Below are 16,215 nucleotides of genomic sequence, written 5' to 3'. Positions count from 1 at the left end.
AGAAATACACGTGAATATTATACAATACTTTTCATTTATTTGCTCAAAGAACATTGTACAAAATGGCTCATAAAAAATGTTTAATAATAAAATGATTATTTACATCAGTTCAAGTGAATTCCCAGTTTCAATCTAAAGTTAATGCAAAACACTCAAAAGTGTCTCCAACATGAATTAAAGTGCATTAGTATTACTCATCGATCTTCTCAAAGCTCTAAAATCATGTTTGGTTTTAGGTATAAAGACAATGATTATGTGTTCTGACAACCAAGATTCTCCTGATCTTGACTTGAGCTCATATACAGAGATGTGCACTCAACACAGAAGTAATTATTGTGCATTTCCATAATAACCACACTAAATGTAAATGGACAAACTATTACAGCTATATATTAAGTGAAAATATGCAGGATGGACTCAAGCAATAATTTATTGCATGGGTTGCATTGAAAACGTTTACAAATACATGCTCTTTAGCATTGCATAAGAAGCCAATGAGATCTTATTTTGCAAACACACCCACAATACTTGTACATAATATGGCTCTCTCTAGTTATCCATAACAATCAAACCTATGAACATAAAGCCAGTTAGTGCTGTGTTCTGAACAACAACAAAAAACATGCCATTCTTAACTGTCATATCCAGACAATAAAAAACTCAAATAAATGGCATAATAAAAAACTAAAATAAATGGCAGTGTGAATAAACTGTCTATCTGCACCAAGTGAGAAAGGGAAATAATCACCACGTGCTTTTCCCCCAATTTCTTATATTCTAGGAACATGAACAAATATAATTTTCATATCAGGCAAATGTGGGGGGGATAACCAATAACTACTCAGAAAACCCATTAATGCTAAGGAAAATGTCTGAATACATCATGTTAGTCAAAAACATTTGTTGTGCATTACTGAAGTAGTTTCTACTTAATGAGTCTGGTGCAGTTTGCACTGTTGCATAGCTTCATTCACTGAGTGAAACCAAAGAGAGACAGGAACATTCTTACAGAGGCATGAAACCACAAACTGGAAACAGCAAGACTTGGTCCCTAATTAGAGTTGCTAACCAATAGTCATTGTTAAATTCTGGTAATAACTCAACAATTGATCTTCTAAAATAAACTATTAAATAATAGTAGAAATAGCAATATTGAGGGACGCCGCCCCACTCCATTTCAGCTCACAGAGTTGATACCTTGCCTTTTCATTCTATTGTCCCTTGTTCTACTCCATCTTCTGGCATTCATAGAATGAGATGGCTCCACAAACCTCAAGTGTCAGAGATTCCTTAGCCTCAACTCGGAGGGATCTCACTCACACACGCACACACACACACATCAAAGCTGAACCATTCAGATGTCGTGAGTCACCTTCTCATCGCGACTTAACTCCCAGCGACATCTTCAGGTTCTCATACACCACATAGCTGATGCTGACAGCTGGAATGACCTTCAGGAAGTTGGGGGCCAGGCCCCTGTAGAGGCCAGTGGCCCCTTCTGTCTGAATGATTTGTTTGAAGAGCCCTGACATTGTCATCTGTGGGCTGCCCTCCATCATGGCTATAGGAGAGACATGGCACACAGTCAGCATTAGAGCCAAAGATGAATACAAAGGAAGAGCAAAACTGGTAGTTATTTATAACTGCATCTCAATAAAATAAGGAAGATTTAATATATTTGAAAGAATATAAGCAGTGTAAATTAGGTGTATTGTTGAAGGTCTCACCTTGTGCCTGCATGCGGGTCCTGACCAGGGCTAGGGGGTAGCTGGCCAGCTGACCACAGGTGCTGGAGATTGTGCCACAGCCAAGCAGAACTAACACTCCCGGGTCAGTACTTTTGGTGCCATACTTTTCTAACCAGGAGTTCTTCAATGTCTGTGGAAAAAAGAACAGTCAGATAATTCCAAATGGAGCATACAATGCAGTGACAACAGATTTGTAAAGTTATATCCAGGTCTCTTCTTACCTCATACACAGCCAGGTCGATTCCAGCGTAGGGGATGATGCCCATCATGTTGGGGATAAAGCCCTTGTAAAAGGCACCTAGTCCCTCTCTCCTAAAGATGTTCTTTGCACAGTCAGAGATGCCAGAGTACTGACCAGTTTTTCGCAAGGCAAGCCGTGTTTTCAGAACCTTGTGTTCAGAAATGAAAGACTATGAAAATCTAGCAGGTGGCATGTAATCAGATTGAAAACATTGGCATTACTAATTTATTTGCAAATCAATCATGCATTTTTGTCCTTTCTATCCTGACAACAATAATAGATGTAATCATCCCAGGTCTATGCTAGGGGGGATGATTGATGGCTGCTCACCTCCATGGGGTAGATGGTGCTCTGAGCGATAACTCCAGCCATAGAGCCAGCTACAAAACGCTCCAGGATGCCAAGTGTCTCCTTATCACTGCCAATCAAACGCTTGATCTGTGCCAGAGAGTTTTTCAGTTGAAAGGAGAGGGGAGAAAATAAGATGGTGCAGACACCGGTTAGAACATGAACTTGGTCCTCACTTCAGAAATTGAGATTAAGGAATTATAATAATGGTTTATATATCATTTTAAAAAGAGTAATATAAATTAAGAAAATGATATAGGAGCAAGTACCTGCTCATAAGCCATGAACTTAATGGCAGTTTCAGGTGCAATTTTGACGATGTTTATTCCGTTCCCTCTCCACAGCGACCTCATCCCACCTTCTTTGATCATCTGGGTGAGCCCACTTATGATGCACATGTTGTTGCTACTGGAACCATGGACCTGACAAATAAAGAATATCAATGTTTATCGTACAGAAGTCACATGAACAACAACACAATTAGGGGTGTATTCTGAATTGAGATCTGTGCGCTTAACTCAAATGTTCATGCACATCTTCCATTGATGCCAATTCATGATTTACATGAAAGTTGGCCTTTTATTCTCATAACATTTCTTCAGTTATCCGGCATAGGCTTTGAGAATGTGAACATATTTGCTCAAAGATGACGCTAGACGACTTGTTCAAACATACCCACTAACGCCAATCAGGGGTTACTGATCCCCACATTGCTATCACGTAAAAGCAGATCTAATCTCTCCTGATGCAGCCAATCACAACTCACCAGAGACGATGTGCTGGCTCTTAGCCACTAACATTGGTCAGCTGAATGAGCCGGTGGGAACGAACAGCCCCCAGGACTCTTGCCCTCTGTTCTGGCAATAATCTACGTACTCATTAACCCATGTATCAAATCAAATTTTTATTTGTCACATACACATGGTTAGCAGATGTTAATGCGAGTGTAGCGAAATGCTTGTGCTTCTAGTTCCGACAATGCAGTGATAACCAACAAGTAATCTAACTAACAATTCCAAAACTACTGTCTTATACACAGTGTAAGGGGATAAAGAATATGTACATAAGGATATATGAATGAGTGATGGTACAGGTCAGCATACAGTAGATGGTATCGAGTACAGTATATACATATGAGATGAGTATGTAGACAAAGTAAACAAAGTGGCATAGTTAAAGTGGCTAGTGATACATGTATTACATAAGGATGCAGTCGATGATGTAGAGGACAGTATATACGTATGCATATGAGATGAATAATGTAGGGTAACATTATATAAGGTAGCATTGTTTAAAGTGGCTAGTGATATATTTACATAATTTCCCATCAATCCCATGATTAAATTGGCTGGAGTTGGGTCAGTGTCAATGACAGTGTGTTGGCAGAAGCCACTCAATGTTAGTGGTGGCTGTTTAACAGTCTGATGGCCTTGAGATAGAAGCTGTTTTTCAGTCTCTCGGTCCCAGCTTTGATGCACCTGTACTGCCCTCGCCTTCTGGATGATAGCGGGGTGAACAGGCAGTGGTTCGGGTGGTTGATGTCCTTGATGATCTTTATGGCCTTCCTGTAACATCGGGTGGTGTAGGTGTCCTGGAGGGCAGGTAGTTTGCCCCCGGTGATGCGTTGTGCAGACCTCACTACCCTCTCGAGAGCCTTACGGTTGAGGGCGGAGCAGTTGCCGTACCAGGCGGTGATACAGCCCGCCAGGATGCTCTCGATTGTGCATCTGTAGAAGTTTGTGAGTGCTTTTGGTGACAAGCCGAATTTCTTCAGCCTCCTGAGGTTGAAGAGGCGCTGCTGCGCCTTCTTCACGACGCTGTCAGTGTGAGTGGACCAATTCAGTTTGTCTGTGATGTGTATGCCGAGGAACTTAAAACTTGCTACCCTCTCCACTACTGTTCCATCGATGTGGATAGGGGGTTTTCCCTCTGCTGTTTCCTGAAGTCCACAATCATCTCCTTAGTTTTGTTGACGTTGAGTGTGAGGTTATTTTCCTGGTTCTTAGGTAATAAATAAATCGGTAATTGAGGGCTAGGTGTACCATTACTAGGACTCAAACTGTTGTTGGGAATACAGGGCTGTCATACTATCTATTAAGACAGTAGATCAAGGGCTTCTTACCTGCATGAGTACTTTGAGTCGGTCTAAGGGGGCGGTGAATGTTCGGGACACTGCTCCTGCACCTCCGCCTGCAACCAGATGCCTCCACCACATTCCTGTCAGTTTTTCCTCTGTTGTGTAGTCATCAGGCACCATCAGATTCTCACCTACATCAAAGAGCTACAGAGAGTAGAAAGATATAGAACATGAGTATTATTATACACTATTATCTTCTCTTTTGGCCCAAAAGACATTGGAGCTATCTAAGAGCAGTTTGTAATTATAAATATAGTCAAGCTATTTATTTAAAAAATAAAAAATAAATAAAAAAAAGAGGGGAGGGGGGGTAACTGAACATTTTTCAGTGTGTGTGATTTCTAAGGCCCCATGTATACACAATACTTTCATCTAGAGGTTGGGACAGGGAGGAGTGGTATTGACAGTGAAATGTGCAGTGTGTGTCTGCCCTAATCCCTCAAAACATAGGTCACCGGTCATGAGGCTTTAGGTCAGTGATTACTTCATGTTCTGTGTTAGGAAGCAAGTTGAATTCTGTTGTTTCCTGCTCTGTTATTTCTGGGACATTTCTTTGTAATCTGATATTAAACCAGAGAGAAAATAAGGGTGTTTGTGCTTTGATGTCATGGTTCAGACTGCTGATATTATAAGGGTATAGAATAGAGTGCATGTTCCCTTCTTGTAAAGCTATCTATTACATAATGACAATATGAGTCAGCCAGCGAGACTCCCGACTCTAGACATAGCTTTGGGTACAAGTCCCTACAGAGGTGCCTTTGCAAAGCCCATGCCAGAGTACAGGCTCTATCCCCCTGAAGCTTTACCATGCCAGAAATGAATCACCAGCTGAAAACTATTTCATGATCGCCAAGTTGATATTAAAATCATGTTATATAAGTGTGAGTAACACTACTGGCATGAGATGGTCAGGTCAAAGTGACTTGAGTGAATGCCGTGGGACATTTTCCATGGCCTTTGTTTTGGGTGGTCATCCCATCTCCAAGCAATGCTTCCGAATATTTTTTGCCCCCTGCTCGGCTAATAAATGTTGTTCTGTAGCTCTTGACACATAGGAGAGGTAAAGAGGCTAAGATTTAGAGCTGGCTTTTCTTATTAAGACATACTGTATTTCATTACCCCACCCGCATGCTGCCCAAGAACACACTGTCCTGTGAAAGTGGTTGTGAATACCGAGGGGATAATTTGAATGTCCTCTTAACACTTTACAAACGTAATAAACATTTTACACAAGGGATAATTAAAACTGTAATCAACATTTGATATACAAAGGGGTAATTCATGATTCCTGTAAATCATGACATTACATTCAGAGCGTTCCTGTCCTATTTAAACACTAATCAGACTTAAATGGTGAGGCACGTCCGTTCACAGTGTTAATCTATGTAATAGGATTAACATCCCTATTCACAATTTTGTGAATGAGTGTACTCAAATGAACGTGAAATAGAATTGTTCCCTGCTTGCTGGATAGCTAGTTCACACCCCCCGTCCTCCCACCCTTCTCACCGTGGAGTGTTTCCAGTAGAGGGTGATCTCAGGGATGTTGTTCTCTTTGGGGTGTAGCAGAGGGTAGTTGCTCCACTCATTCCAGTCGATGGTCATTGTGCCATTCTTATCCATGCTATTGACAAAGATGAAAACAAAACCATAAACTCTTGAGAATATGAATCAAACTGGTAACAAAAGACATACTGACAAAATTGACCAAAATCTTAAGGGAACACTGCTCTGTTATAATATCTTACCATTGTAGGATCTTCTCGGCATGCTGCTGTGATATGTGAACACCAAGGTCCCGGAGTGACTCCATGATTTCCTGAGAATATATTTGACCTGAATCACAATGGGAGAAGACAATTCATCACCAATCAGAATTCCACCTAAATCAGAAAAAAAACATTTGAATTGTGTGGTAGCTAAGGTATGTCCCCAAACAGCTGATTTGTGGATAATTGCATACCAGCTCTCCTTCTGTCCAGGCTCTTGAAGACAAGTCTCAGGTCTTTCTCATGATCTTGCAAATAGTTCACAAACTCCTTGAAGACCATCTGCTCATCCAGGTCCTTATCTGCACTTTTCACTGCTTTCTGCAGAGGCAAACAAAACCAAATGATCAACAACAGTGGAAAGGCACACTGACCTGCTTTCTATTATGAGACATCATAGAGGGGCCGATTGAAAATCAATCAACTGTAGTGAAGCCTAGACTGGGGGCTTCTCTGGAGGTGGACAATACTAATGGAATGTATTGTAAGCACCTGGAAGGAGGGTAAAGTGTGAATAATGTCATTCTCGATGGTGTCGATAATGTCCAGTCACGACAAACCATTTCCGCAATGTCTCTGAGAGGCAAAGACCACAAAGGTCATATGTTGAAAGCATGCGGACTCAAATCTAGGCTAACCTGTCCTACATTCACTGTCAAATGTGACATACGCCTGGATAGAAGGAATATACTCTATGGGAACACTGTAACATACTGCATTTCAATACATTAAATCAAATATCAACACCGGCCCTATTTTAGACCAGGTAGACAGGCTTAGTGTGAGTTCGCAAGATATAGATAGATGTCCCAGGCACTATTACCCACCCCTGAAGACATGAGGGCTCAATCCACAATGCCAAACTCTGCAATCAACACCATGTCTTGTCTCTGATTTGGGGCGGCAGGGTAGCCTAGTGGTTAGAGCGTTGGACTAGTAACCGGGAGGTTGCAAGTTCAAACCCCTGAGTTGACAGGGTACAAATCTGTCGTTCTGCCCCTGAATAGGCAGGGGCACTGTTCCTAGGCCGTCATTGAAAATAAGAATTTGTTCTTAACTGACTTGCCTAGTTAAATAAAGGTCAAATAAAAATATGATAAGTGGGTCAAACAGTCTTGGGAGTCTTGAAGCTCCAGCCAAGTCTTACATGCAATTATTTAATCATTCCATCATCTTCCAGTGATTTCTTTATGCTAATTTGGAACCCTGAATCCGATGGTTTAGGGGTCCAGGTCAATGATACTTGATAATATCAATAAGAGGGTCTTGCAGGCCAATGGTTTTAATTTGCAAGCCCAATGTGTAGCCAAACAATAATAATCCATCTATGCACTATTTGATCTTTTGATGATAAATAGTTGAGTTATTCAATGAACTTAAACACCTTCATGAAGTAATTAATTTAAAAAATATATTAAGGAGCATCATTATATCATTATGTTTAACATTATATTCAGATAGGTGCACTAAATTGCATGGGAGCACTGGGTAGATGTACAGTTTGACTAAAGTTAGTGCTATCTGGGATCATTGGGACGCTCCTATCTATAACCTAACCCCTACTTTTACCCTAAATTTAGCCCAACCCTTACCGTTTTAAATGACGTGGGTTGGGACGTCCCAAAGATTCCGTTTATACCTTTTCCTTTTGACAAACGCATAGCCAAAGTTATAAACGCCGCCCATTTATAAAATGCATTTCTTTAAAAAAGTAATTTTAAACCAACACACTACTAACCTTATGCCTAACTTTAAATTAAGACCAAAAAGGAAATTTGAGTTATTATTTTTTTCCTTTATAGGCCATTTTGACTTTGACTGTGGTAACTAATGGAAACCGTGACAAACCCCGAGTGCAGGAAGAAGGGGTTTGTACTTACAGGAAACTACGACAGCGTGATCGTAACAAATATGTGTAATTTCGAGGAATAACCAAATACAACACTCAAAATGTAAAACTCGATGTGAACCCCGCTGAAGCATTAAGACATGTAAGTAAAATAATATACTGCAAGTTTTACCTTTCTCCATTTCCGATAAGTAGAAAACTCTTGTGAAGGTAGAAACACACTCAATTTGAAGAGCGATTTCAAATCCGATGGTAGTCCATTGGACTCAAAATACTCGAATTCAGCCGCATCCGAATTCGGAACAGGCACATAAAGGCACAGGCCAAGCATATTTAAAGTAAAGGTAAACACGTTCCACAATAAATAAATAGCTAGTAAGTACACCAAAGACTGTTCAACTTCGCGTGTTAATACTAAAATGCCGGTAAGGAAGTGCGTTGTGAAACCACTCCCTTTTAAAAATAGACCTATTTCATTGGCTCCTACGATGTTTTTTTTCCCCACACGGCAACGTAATTTGCACGAGCCACCACTGTATCATTCCATTGCGCCCTTTACGCAAGATCAAGGCAAATACATTCAAAAATGGCCTGAGTTCAACCAACATATCATAATAACAACTTTCTGAGCATGTCCAGCTTAGACATAACAGACATTCAGTTCCTTGAACTGGTATGTTCCTTGGATTATTAGCCTGTTAGTAACAATGTTTACAACTCTAGGAATTCTGAGATAAGATGATAAAAGGCACATCAAGTTATTTGTTTCATACCAACATCCTAGGAGGACTACATAGCAGAATTGAGGCAGTAAATATGCTGTGTGATAATTAGCTTTTCCCCCACACTAAAGAGAATAAAAAGTCATCAACAGATTTAAAACTTTTAATATGTGCATTTTTATATATATTTTTTACATGGGCGTTGTATGTCCTGCAAACGTCTGCACTTGTCCCACCAGGCACTAAAGAACATCATGAAGTTGTGTTGTAGAATGATGAAAACATGCCCAGATTTAAATGCCAGAGGACAAGCCAAGTACTATTTGCATTTGAAAATGTCACATGTTGCATTTGATCCATTGTTGACATTTTGTTGGTGGTCCAGTCTGAGGGTATGCACAAATGATGGAGTGTGGAAGTAGAAAACACAGAGAGGTGCTGCAGATAATTAACAGAGACAAGTGCAGGTAATTATATAAACAGTAATAACACGTTTTGCAGGATACGTTTTATGGAACCCATTGGTCTATTGACATGGGTAGCCCTTCCCTGCAGTTAAATTACCCAGTGGCCTCATGGGTGGAATGTTAATAATGTTAATTATGAATAAATATTAATAAAAAATGTAAAAAGCTAAACATTTGGTGTTTGTATGTCAAACGGTTTTGTTATATTTCAGTCTTCTGTGATGTATATAAAGTGACATTGTAACATCGGGATGCAAACTCAAAATCGAACACATTTCAACTGTATCTGATATGGTACAGGTGTCTTATTCTTTTTAAGCCCATAACCATGTGTGTGAGGTGTATACTTCTGTTTCAAAGTAGATTTGTTTAAGACTACCAAGAAACACTGTGTGTCCCTGATTTAGCCCACTGCTGTAAAAGGTTGTGTTTTCATTAAAATACACCCCCCTCATAATCTGTACCCAAAAACAATTCTCAGTAAATGTAATGTAAATGTTGCATATAAAAAAGTGTAGTGTTAATGTTTAAGTCAAACATGAGTTCTAATGAGAATTTATGGTCGTAGTCTCGGTACATATTTACTATTCAAAGAACATGGCACCTCTAAGGCAATACAATCTTTAGAGATTGCAATAACTCTGGTACAACAATAGTTTGACAGGCAAGCTTCAGGGATACCAATTTGAAGTTACAGGGCTTTTTGGCATACCTAGATTCCAGTGCAAGCCCAGTGCGAGCAGGACCTCATCACAATGAGCATTCCAATGGAACTGAAAAGTGCAGCCCTTTCATTGTTTAGGATCTCTCTGCCACCTGTAAATACAGGCATTTTAATAATGATTGTTTTAGCAAGGCGAGAGCAAATTGACCAATTTATAAGAATAATGTACACTACATGACCAAAAGTATGCGAACATCTCATTCCAAATCAAATTGTATTGGTCACATACACATGTTTAGCAGATGTTTTTGCGGGTGTAGCGAAATGCTTGTGGTTCTAGCTCCAACAGTGCAGTAATATCTAACAAATATTATCTAAACATTTCACAACAATACACACAAATCTAAGGTAAAGGAATGGAATTAAGAATATATAAATATTTGGATGAGCAATGTCGGAGTGGCATAGACTAAAATACAGTAGAATAGAAAACAATACAGTATATACACACGAGATTAATAATGTTGACATATTTTGCATTACTCAAGTGACTAGTGTTCCATTATTAAAGTGGCCAGTGATTTCAAGTATATGTAGGGCAGCAGCCTCTAAGTTACAAGTGATGGCTATTTAAAAGTCTGATGGCCTTGAGATTGAAAAACAGCTTCTGTCTCTCGGTCCCAGCTTTGATGCATCTGTACTGACCTCGCCTTCTGGATGATAGTGGGTTGAACAGGCATTGGCTCAGGTGGTTGTTGTCCTTGATGATCTTTTTGGCCTTCCATGGGAATTAATATGGAGGTGGTCCTCCCTTTGCTGCTATAACAGCCCCCACTCTTCTGGGAAGGCTTTCCTCTAGATGTTGGAACATTGCTGCAGGGACTTGCTTCCATTCAACCACAAGTATTAGTGAGGTCGGGCACTGATGTTTGGCGATTAGACCTGGCTTTGGTCAGCGTTCTAATTAATCCCAAAGGTGTTCGATGGAGTTGAGGTCAGGTATCTGTGCAGGCCAGTCAAGTTCTTCCACACCAATCGTGACTAACCGTTTCTGTATGGACCTTGCTTTGTGCACGGCGGCATTGTCATGCTGAAACAGGAAATGGCCTTCCCCAAACTTATGACACAAAGTTGGAAGCACAGAATAGTCTAGAATGTCATTGTATGCTGTAATGTTAAGATTTCCCTTCACTAGAACTAAGGGGCCTAATCCGAACCATGAAAAGCAGCCCCAGACCCTTATTCCTCCTTCATCAAACTTTACAGTTGACACCATGCATTGGAGCAGGTAGCATTCTCCTGGCATCCTCCAAACCCAGATTCGTCTGTCGGACTGCCAGATGGCGAAGCGGGATTCATCACTCCAGATAACGCGTTTCCACAGCTCCAGAGTCCAATGGCAGCGAGCTTTACAACACATGGTGATCTTAGGCGTGTGTGCAGCTGCTCGGCCGTGGAAACCGATTTCAAGAAGCTCCCGACGAACAGTTCTTGTGGTGACATTGCTTCCAGAGGCAGTTTGGAAGTCGGTAGTGAGTGTTGCAACCGAGGACAGACCATTTTTACGCGCCACAGCACTCGTTGGTCCCATTCTGTGAGCTTGTGTGGCCTACAGTACCACTTCATGGCTGAGCCGTTGTTGCTCCTAGACGTTTCCACTTCACGACAACAGCACTTACAGTTGACCGGGGCAGCTTTAGCAAGGCAGAAATTTGACTTGTTGGAAAGGTGGCATCCTATGACTGTGCCACATTGAAAGTCACTGAGCTCTTCAGAGAAGCCATTCTACTGCCAATGTTTGTCTATGTAGATTGCATGGGAATGTGCTCGGTTTTATACATCTGTCAGCAACGGGTGTGGCTGAAATAGCCAAATCCACTAATTTGAAGGGGTTGTCCACATACTGTATCTCATTATGTTCAGTAATATCACTTGAAATGTACATCACGTGATTCAAATATTACAGTGTGCGAGTGCAACCATGATTCCGTGTACAGGTCACTTAAACTATGATGACACTGTCTGATAAAAAAAGTGGTCTTTGGCACAGTTTGTAAGTCTCAACATTCTGTCCTAGAACACCACAGAATGTGCTGGTTTCTAATCAATTTATCTCCCCCACCAGAACTGAAGTAGAATATCTTAAATGTAACCACTCGGATGCATATGCAACTTTGAAACATGTAGGGGCTGGAGGAAACAAGAAAATGTCCATGACAAAAGTATTTGTAGCCCTAAAATAATTCCCTTTTATTTGTAGAATCATGATTTCAAAAGTGATAGTCTTTGCAAACACTATTCTAATACAAAAGGATGATTATACTTTGAAACAGTTATTGCACCCATGCACATATTTCAACATAGATTTGAATGAACACAGAAAGATGTGATCCACATCAACGTGACAACCCGAGTTAGTGTTGGGATTAAGACATGAAAAGAGAGCAAGGACTTTAGTCCAAGCAGGCCATGTTTTAGGCCTATTTATCTATTTTGACACCTTGGGGCTCTATCACTCTCCTGTGGCCTGGTCTTGTTATGACATGTAGCAATAGCAGTTTGAAAGTAAGTATTCACCTGTGTCTGTATAGTCAAACAAATGATTGAGTAAATGAAATACATTAGCTATAAAAAGTGGAACCTGGCTATAACCTATGAAACAATGTTTCCCATATGACATCCTTAATTGCAGAATGACAGAGGGAGAAAGTTCAATAACTAAAACCCGTCTAAGCATAATGAGAAGAACATGTGTGTTTTAGAGGTTGGTTTTTACACACACACACACACACACACACACACACACACACACACACACACACACACACACACACACACACACACACACACACACACACACACACACACACACACACACACACACACACACACACACACACACACACACACACACACACACACACACACACACACACACATATACATACACTTCCACTCTGGTGGAAAAAGTACTCAATTGTCTTAGTTGAGTTAAAGTAAAGATACCTTAATAAAAAATCACTCAAGTAAAAGTCACCTAGTAAAATACTGCATGAGTAAAAGTCTAAAAGTATTTGGTTTGAAATACTTAAGTATCAAAAGTAAATCCTCAAATGTTCTCAAGTATCAAAAGTAAAGGTAATTTCAAATTCCTTATATTAAGTAAACCAGACAGAACCATTTTCATTTTATTTATGGTTAGCCAGGGGCATGCTCCTAAACTCAGACATTTTACAAACAATGCATTTGTGTTCAGCGAGTCCCCCAGATAAGAGGCAGTAGATGATCAGGGATGTTCTCTTGGTAAGTGTGGGAATTTGACAATTTTCCTGTCCTGCTAAGCATTCAAAATGTCAAAATAACTTTTGGGTGTCAGGGAAAATGTACGGAGTAAAAAATACATGATTTTCTTTAGGAATGTAGTGAAGTAAAAGTTGTCAAAAATATAAATAGCAAAGTAAAGTACAGATACCCCAAAAAACTACTTAAGTAGTACTTTCAAGTTTTTTTACTCAAGTACTTTACACCACTGATTAGACATAGGCTACTGAGTGGATGGTTACAGTTATTGTCCTGAGACGTACCACTTATGCATAGCCACAAGGGGTCGTATTCACCTCGTCGGTGGGAGCACCAGCCTACACGATCAGTGACACGAAAGCATCCAGGGGCGGAGCTAATTGAGCAATTTTGGTATTGGTTCATAGTATACTAGAACCATACCCAATTTACTGTGTGGGTTACTGGTGGCATGTCAGTTGCATTTTTTCCTAGCTTTAGCTTGCGATATGTGGAAAAGAGATAAAATGTCATGATAGAAGAATTAGAGGTTGTTTGAACAGAAAAGTGCCTGACAAATGTATTGCTTGTTCTACAATGTATTGTACTCCAAGATTTCAAGACTGGTCAGTAGTTAGTCAAGAGCATTTGAGTCAGCATCGTATCAAGCACACAGAAGAAAAATTTGTGAGGTGCCAATACACACTGTGGTCGGTCTCAAGGTATGTAACCAATGTTTTCTAGTAATAAGTCGTTTCAGATTGTTTCAATGTGTTATAGTCACCACATCTGTTTCAAATTTAATAGGTTGAATAAATAGTGTAGGCTGTTTTAATCTCTAAACGTTGCCATCATCAGCTACATCTTTTTGTCATTGTTTACAGGTCCATTACAATACCCTTCAATGGCTTTTTTTGTGAAAAAGAAGAAATTCAAGTTTCAGACACATTTGACATTGGAGGAGCTGACTGCAGTGCCTTTTGTGAACGGGGTATTGTTCTGCAAGCTGAGATTGTTGGACGGTGGAGACTTTGTTGCAACTTCATCAAGGTAGAATGTTGCTTTGTGTTCGCTGTGTGCATACCGCATGGGCAATATAGCAAACTATTACCATACTGCTGTCATAATGTTAACTTTAAATGCCTCATACCACTCTTACCCCAGCATAACTTTGTTTTTACTGCATTGTTAGTAAACAATGTCTGTGTACAAATAATTACAAAGTATGTCTAACATTATTGGATTTATGTCTGTCATTGGTAGGGTTGCAAAATTCCAGGAACTTAAAATATATTCCCTGTTTTACCCGAAATCCTGGTTGGAGGATAAGCAGAATGTCCGGAAACCTCCAACCAGGATTTCTGGAAAACCAGGACATTTTATTGAAAGTTCCTGGAATTGTGCAACCGTAGCATTACATCCTATTAAGGATTACAAAGGGAAATCCAGACGCGAGCTGCCCAGTGACGAAAGTTTACCAGACGAGCTTTTATGCTCGCTTCGAGGCAAGCAACACTGAAACATGCATGAGAGCACCAGCGGTTCTGGATGACTGATAACGCTCTCTTGGTACCGATGTGAACAAAACCTTTAAACAGGTCAACATTCACAAAGCTGCTGGGCCAGATGGATGACCAGGACGTATACTCAAAGCATGTGTGGACCAACTGTCAAGTGTCGTCCCTGACTGAGTCTGTAATACCTACATGTTTCAAGCAGACCACCATAGTCCCTGTGCCCAAGGAAGCGAAGGTAACCTGCCTAAATTATTACTGCCCCGTGGCACTTACGTTGGTAGCCATGAAGTGCTTTGAAAGGCTGGTCATGGCATACATCAACAGCATCCTCCCGGACACCCTAGCCCCACTCCAATTCGCATACCGCCCCAACAGATCCACAGATTATGCAATCTTTATTGCACACCACACTGCCCTTTGTCACCTGGACAAAAGGAACACCTATGTGAGAATGCTGTTCATTGACTACAACTCAACGTTCCCTCAAAGCTCATCACTAAGCTAAGGACGCTGGGACAAAACACCTCACCCTGCAACTGGATCCTGGACTTCCTGATGGGACACCCCCAGGTGGTAAGAGTAGGCAACAACACGTCTGCCATGCAGATCCTTAACACTGAGGCCCCTCAGGGGTGTGTTCCTAGTCCCCACCTGTATTCCCTGTTCACCCACGACTCTGTGGCCAACACCATCATTAAGTTTGCTGATGACACAAGTGGTAGGCCTGATCACCGACAACGATGATGCGGCCTATAGGGAGGAGGTCAGAACTAGCAGTGTCGTGCCAGGACAGCAACCTCTCCCTTAATGTGAGAAAGACAAAGGAGCTGATTGTGAACTACAGGAAAAGGTGGGCCGAACAGGCCCCCAATAACCTCAACGGGGCTGTAGTGGAGCGGGTCGAGAGTTTCAAGTTCCTTGGTGTCCACATCACCAACGAACTATCATGGACCTGACATACCAAGACAGACGGTGAGAGGGCACGACAAAACCTTTTCCCCCTCAGGAGACTGAAAAGATTGGACGTGGGTCCCCAGACTCTCAAAAGGTTCTACAGCTGCACCATCGAGAGCATCCTGACCGGTTGCATCCCCACCTGGTATGGAAACTGCCCGGCATCTGACCGTAAGGCGCTACAGAGGTTAGTGGGAACGGCCCAGTACATCACTGGGGCCAAGCTTCCTGCCATTGAGGACCTATACAATAGGCGGTGCCAAAGGGAAGCCCATAAAATTGGCGGAGACTCCAATCACCCAAGTTATAGACTTTTCTCTGCTACCGCACTGCAAGTGGTACCGAAGCGCCAAGTCTAGGACCAAAAGGCTCCTCAACAGCTTCTTTTCCCAAGCCATAAGACTGCTGAACAATTAATAAAATTGCCACCGGACATTGACTGCCCCCCCACCAGTACACTGCTGTTTTATCTATGCATAGTCACTTCACCCCCAACTACATGTACAAATTAGCTCAGCTA

General features: G+C 41.1%; 2 protein-coding genes across 4 annotated transcripts in view; one reads left to right on the top strand and one right to left on the bottom strand.

The window, feature by feature from the left end:
• Positions 1-15: 15 nt before the first annotated feature.
• Positions 16-8,544, bottom strand: LOC118393051 (calcium-binding mitochondrial carrier protein SCaMC-2-A-like). Of its 2 annotated transcripts, none has more exons than XM_035785273.2 (10): positions 8,265-8,544; positions 6,438-6,564; positions 6,223-6,310; positions 5,984-6,098; positions 4,460-4,618; positions 2,607-2,759; positions 2,320-2,427; positions 1,970-2,137; positions 1,728-1,878; positions 16-1,561 (listed from the first exon to the last, which is right to left on the bottom strand). In XM_035785273.2, the coding sequence occupies exons 1-10, from the start codon at positions 8,421-8,423 to the stop codon at positions 1,377-1,379; spliced, it is 1,413 nt and encodes a 470-aa protein (XP_035641166.1). In that variant the 5' UTR covers positions 8,424-8,544; the 3' UTR covers positions 16-1,376. The 2 variants fall into 2 exon arrangements, with proteins under 2 accessions (XP_035641166.1, XP_035641168.1); XM_035785275.1 differs by lacking the exon at positions 8,265-8,544 and adding an exon at positions 7,982-8,111.
• The window catches only part of LOC118393052 (protein FAM102A-like), a 30,542-nt gene continuing 22,411 nt past the window's right edge, over positions 8,085-16,215 (top strand). Inside the window, exons 1-2 of one of the 2 annotated variants that reach the window (XM_035785277.2) lie at positions 13,607-13,946; positions 14,109-14,274. In XM_035785277.2, the coding sequence (XP_035641170.1) occupies positions 14,129-14,274 (146 nt within the window). In that variant the 5' untranslated portion in view covers positions 13,607-13,946; positions 14,109-14,128. Of the gene's footprint in view, positions 8,235-13,606; positions 13,947-14,108; positions 14,275-16,215 lie in introns of those variants that run through there. The other variant, XM_035785278.2, reaches the window with a different exon arrangement.

Source organism: Oncorhynchus keta, chromosome 14 (assembly GCF_023373465.1).
Source record: "Oncorhynchus keta strain PuntledgeMale-10-30-2019 chromosome 14, Oket_V2, whole genome shotgun sequence".
Lineage (NCBI taxonomy): Eukaryota > Metazoa > Chordata > Actinopteri > Salmoniformes > Salmonidae > Oncorhynchus > Oncorhynchus keta.
The sequence above is the reverse complement of the archived record's forward strand: the minus strand, read 5'-3'. Positions and strand labels throughout refer to the sequence as shown.

What these genes read in the sequence shown, in the direction of transcription:
- LOC118393051 (XM_035785273.2), bottom strand. Translation starts at nt 8,423, where the DNA reads ATGCTTGGCCTGTGCCTTTATGTGCCTGTTCCGAATTCGGATGCGGCT. An exon ending in TCTACTGGAAACACTCCACG is followed by an intron (nt 4,619 to 5,983) that starts GTGAGAAGGGTG and finishes TACTCTCTGTAG; the next exon opens with CTCTTTGATGTAGGTGAGAA. An exon ending in GCACCATCTACCCCATGGAG is followed by an intron (nt 2,138 to 2,319) that starts GTGAGCAGCCAT and finishes TCTGAACACAAG; the next exon opens with GTTCTGAAAACACGGCTTGC.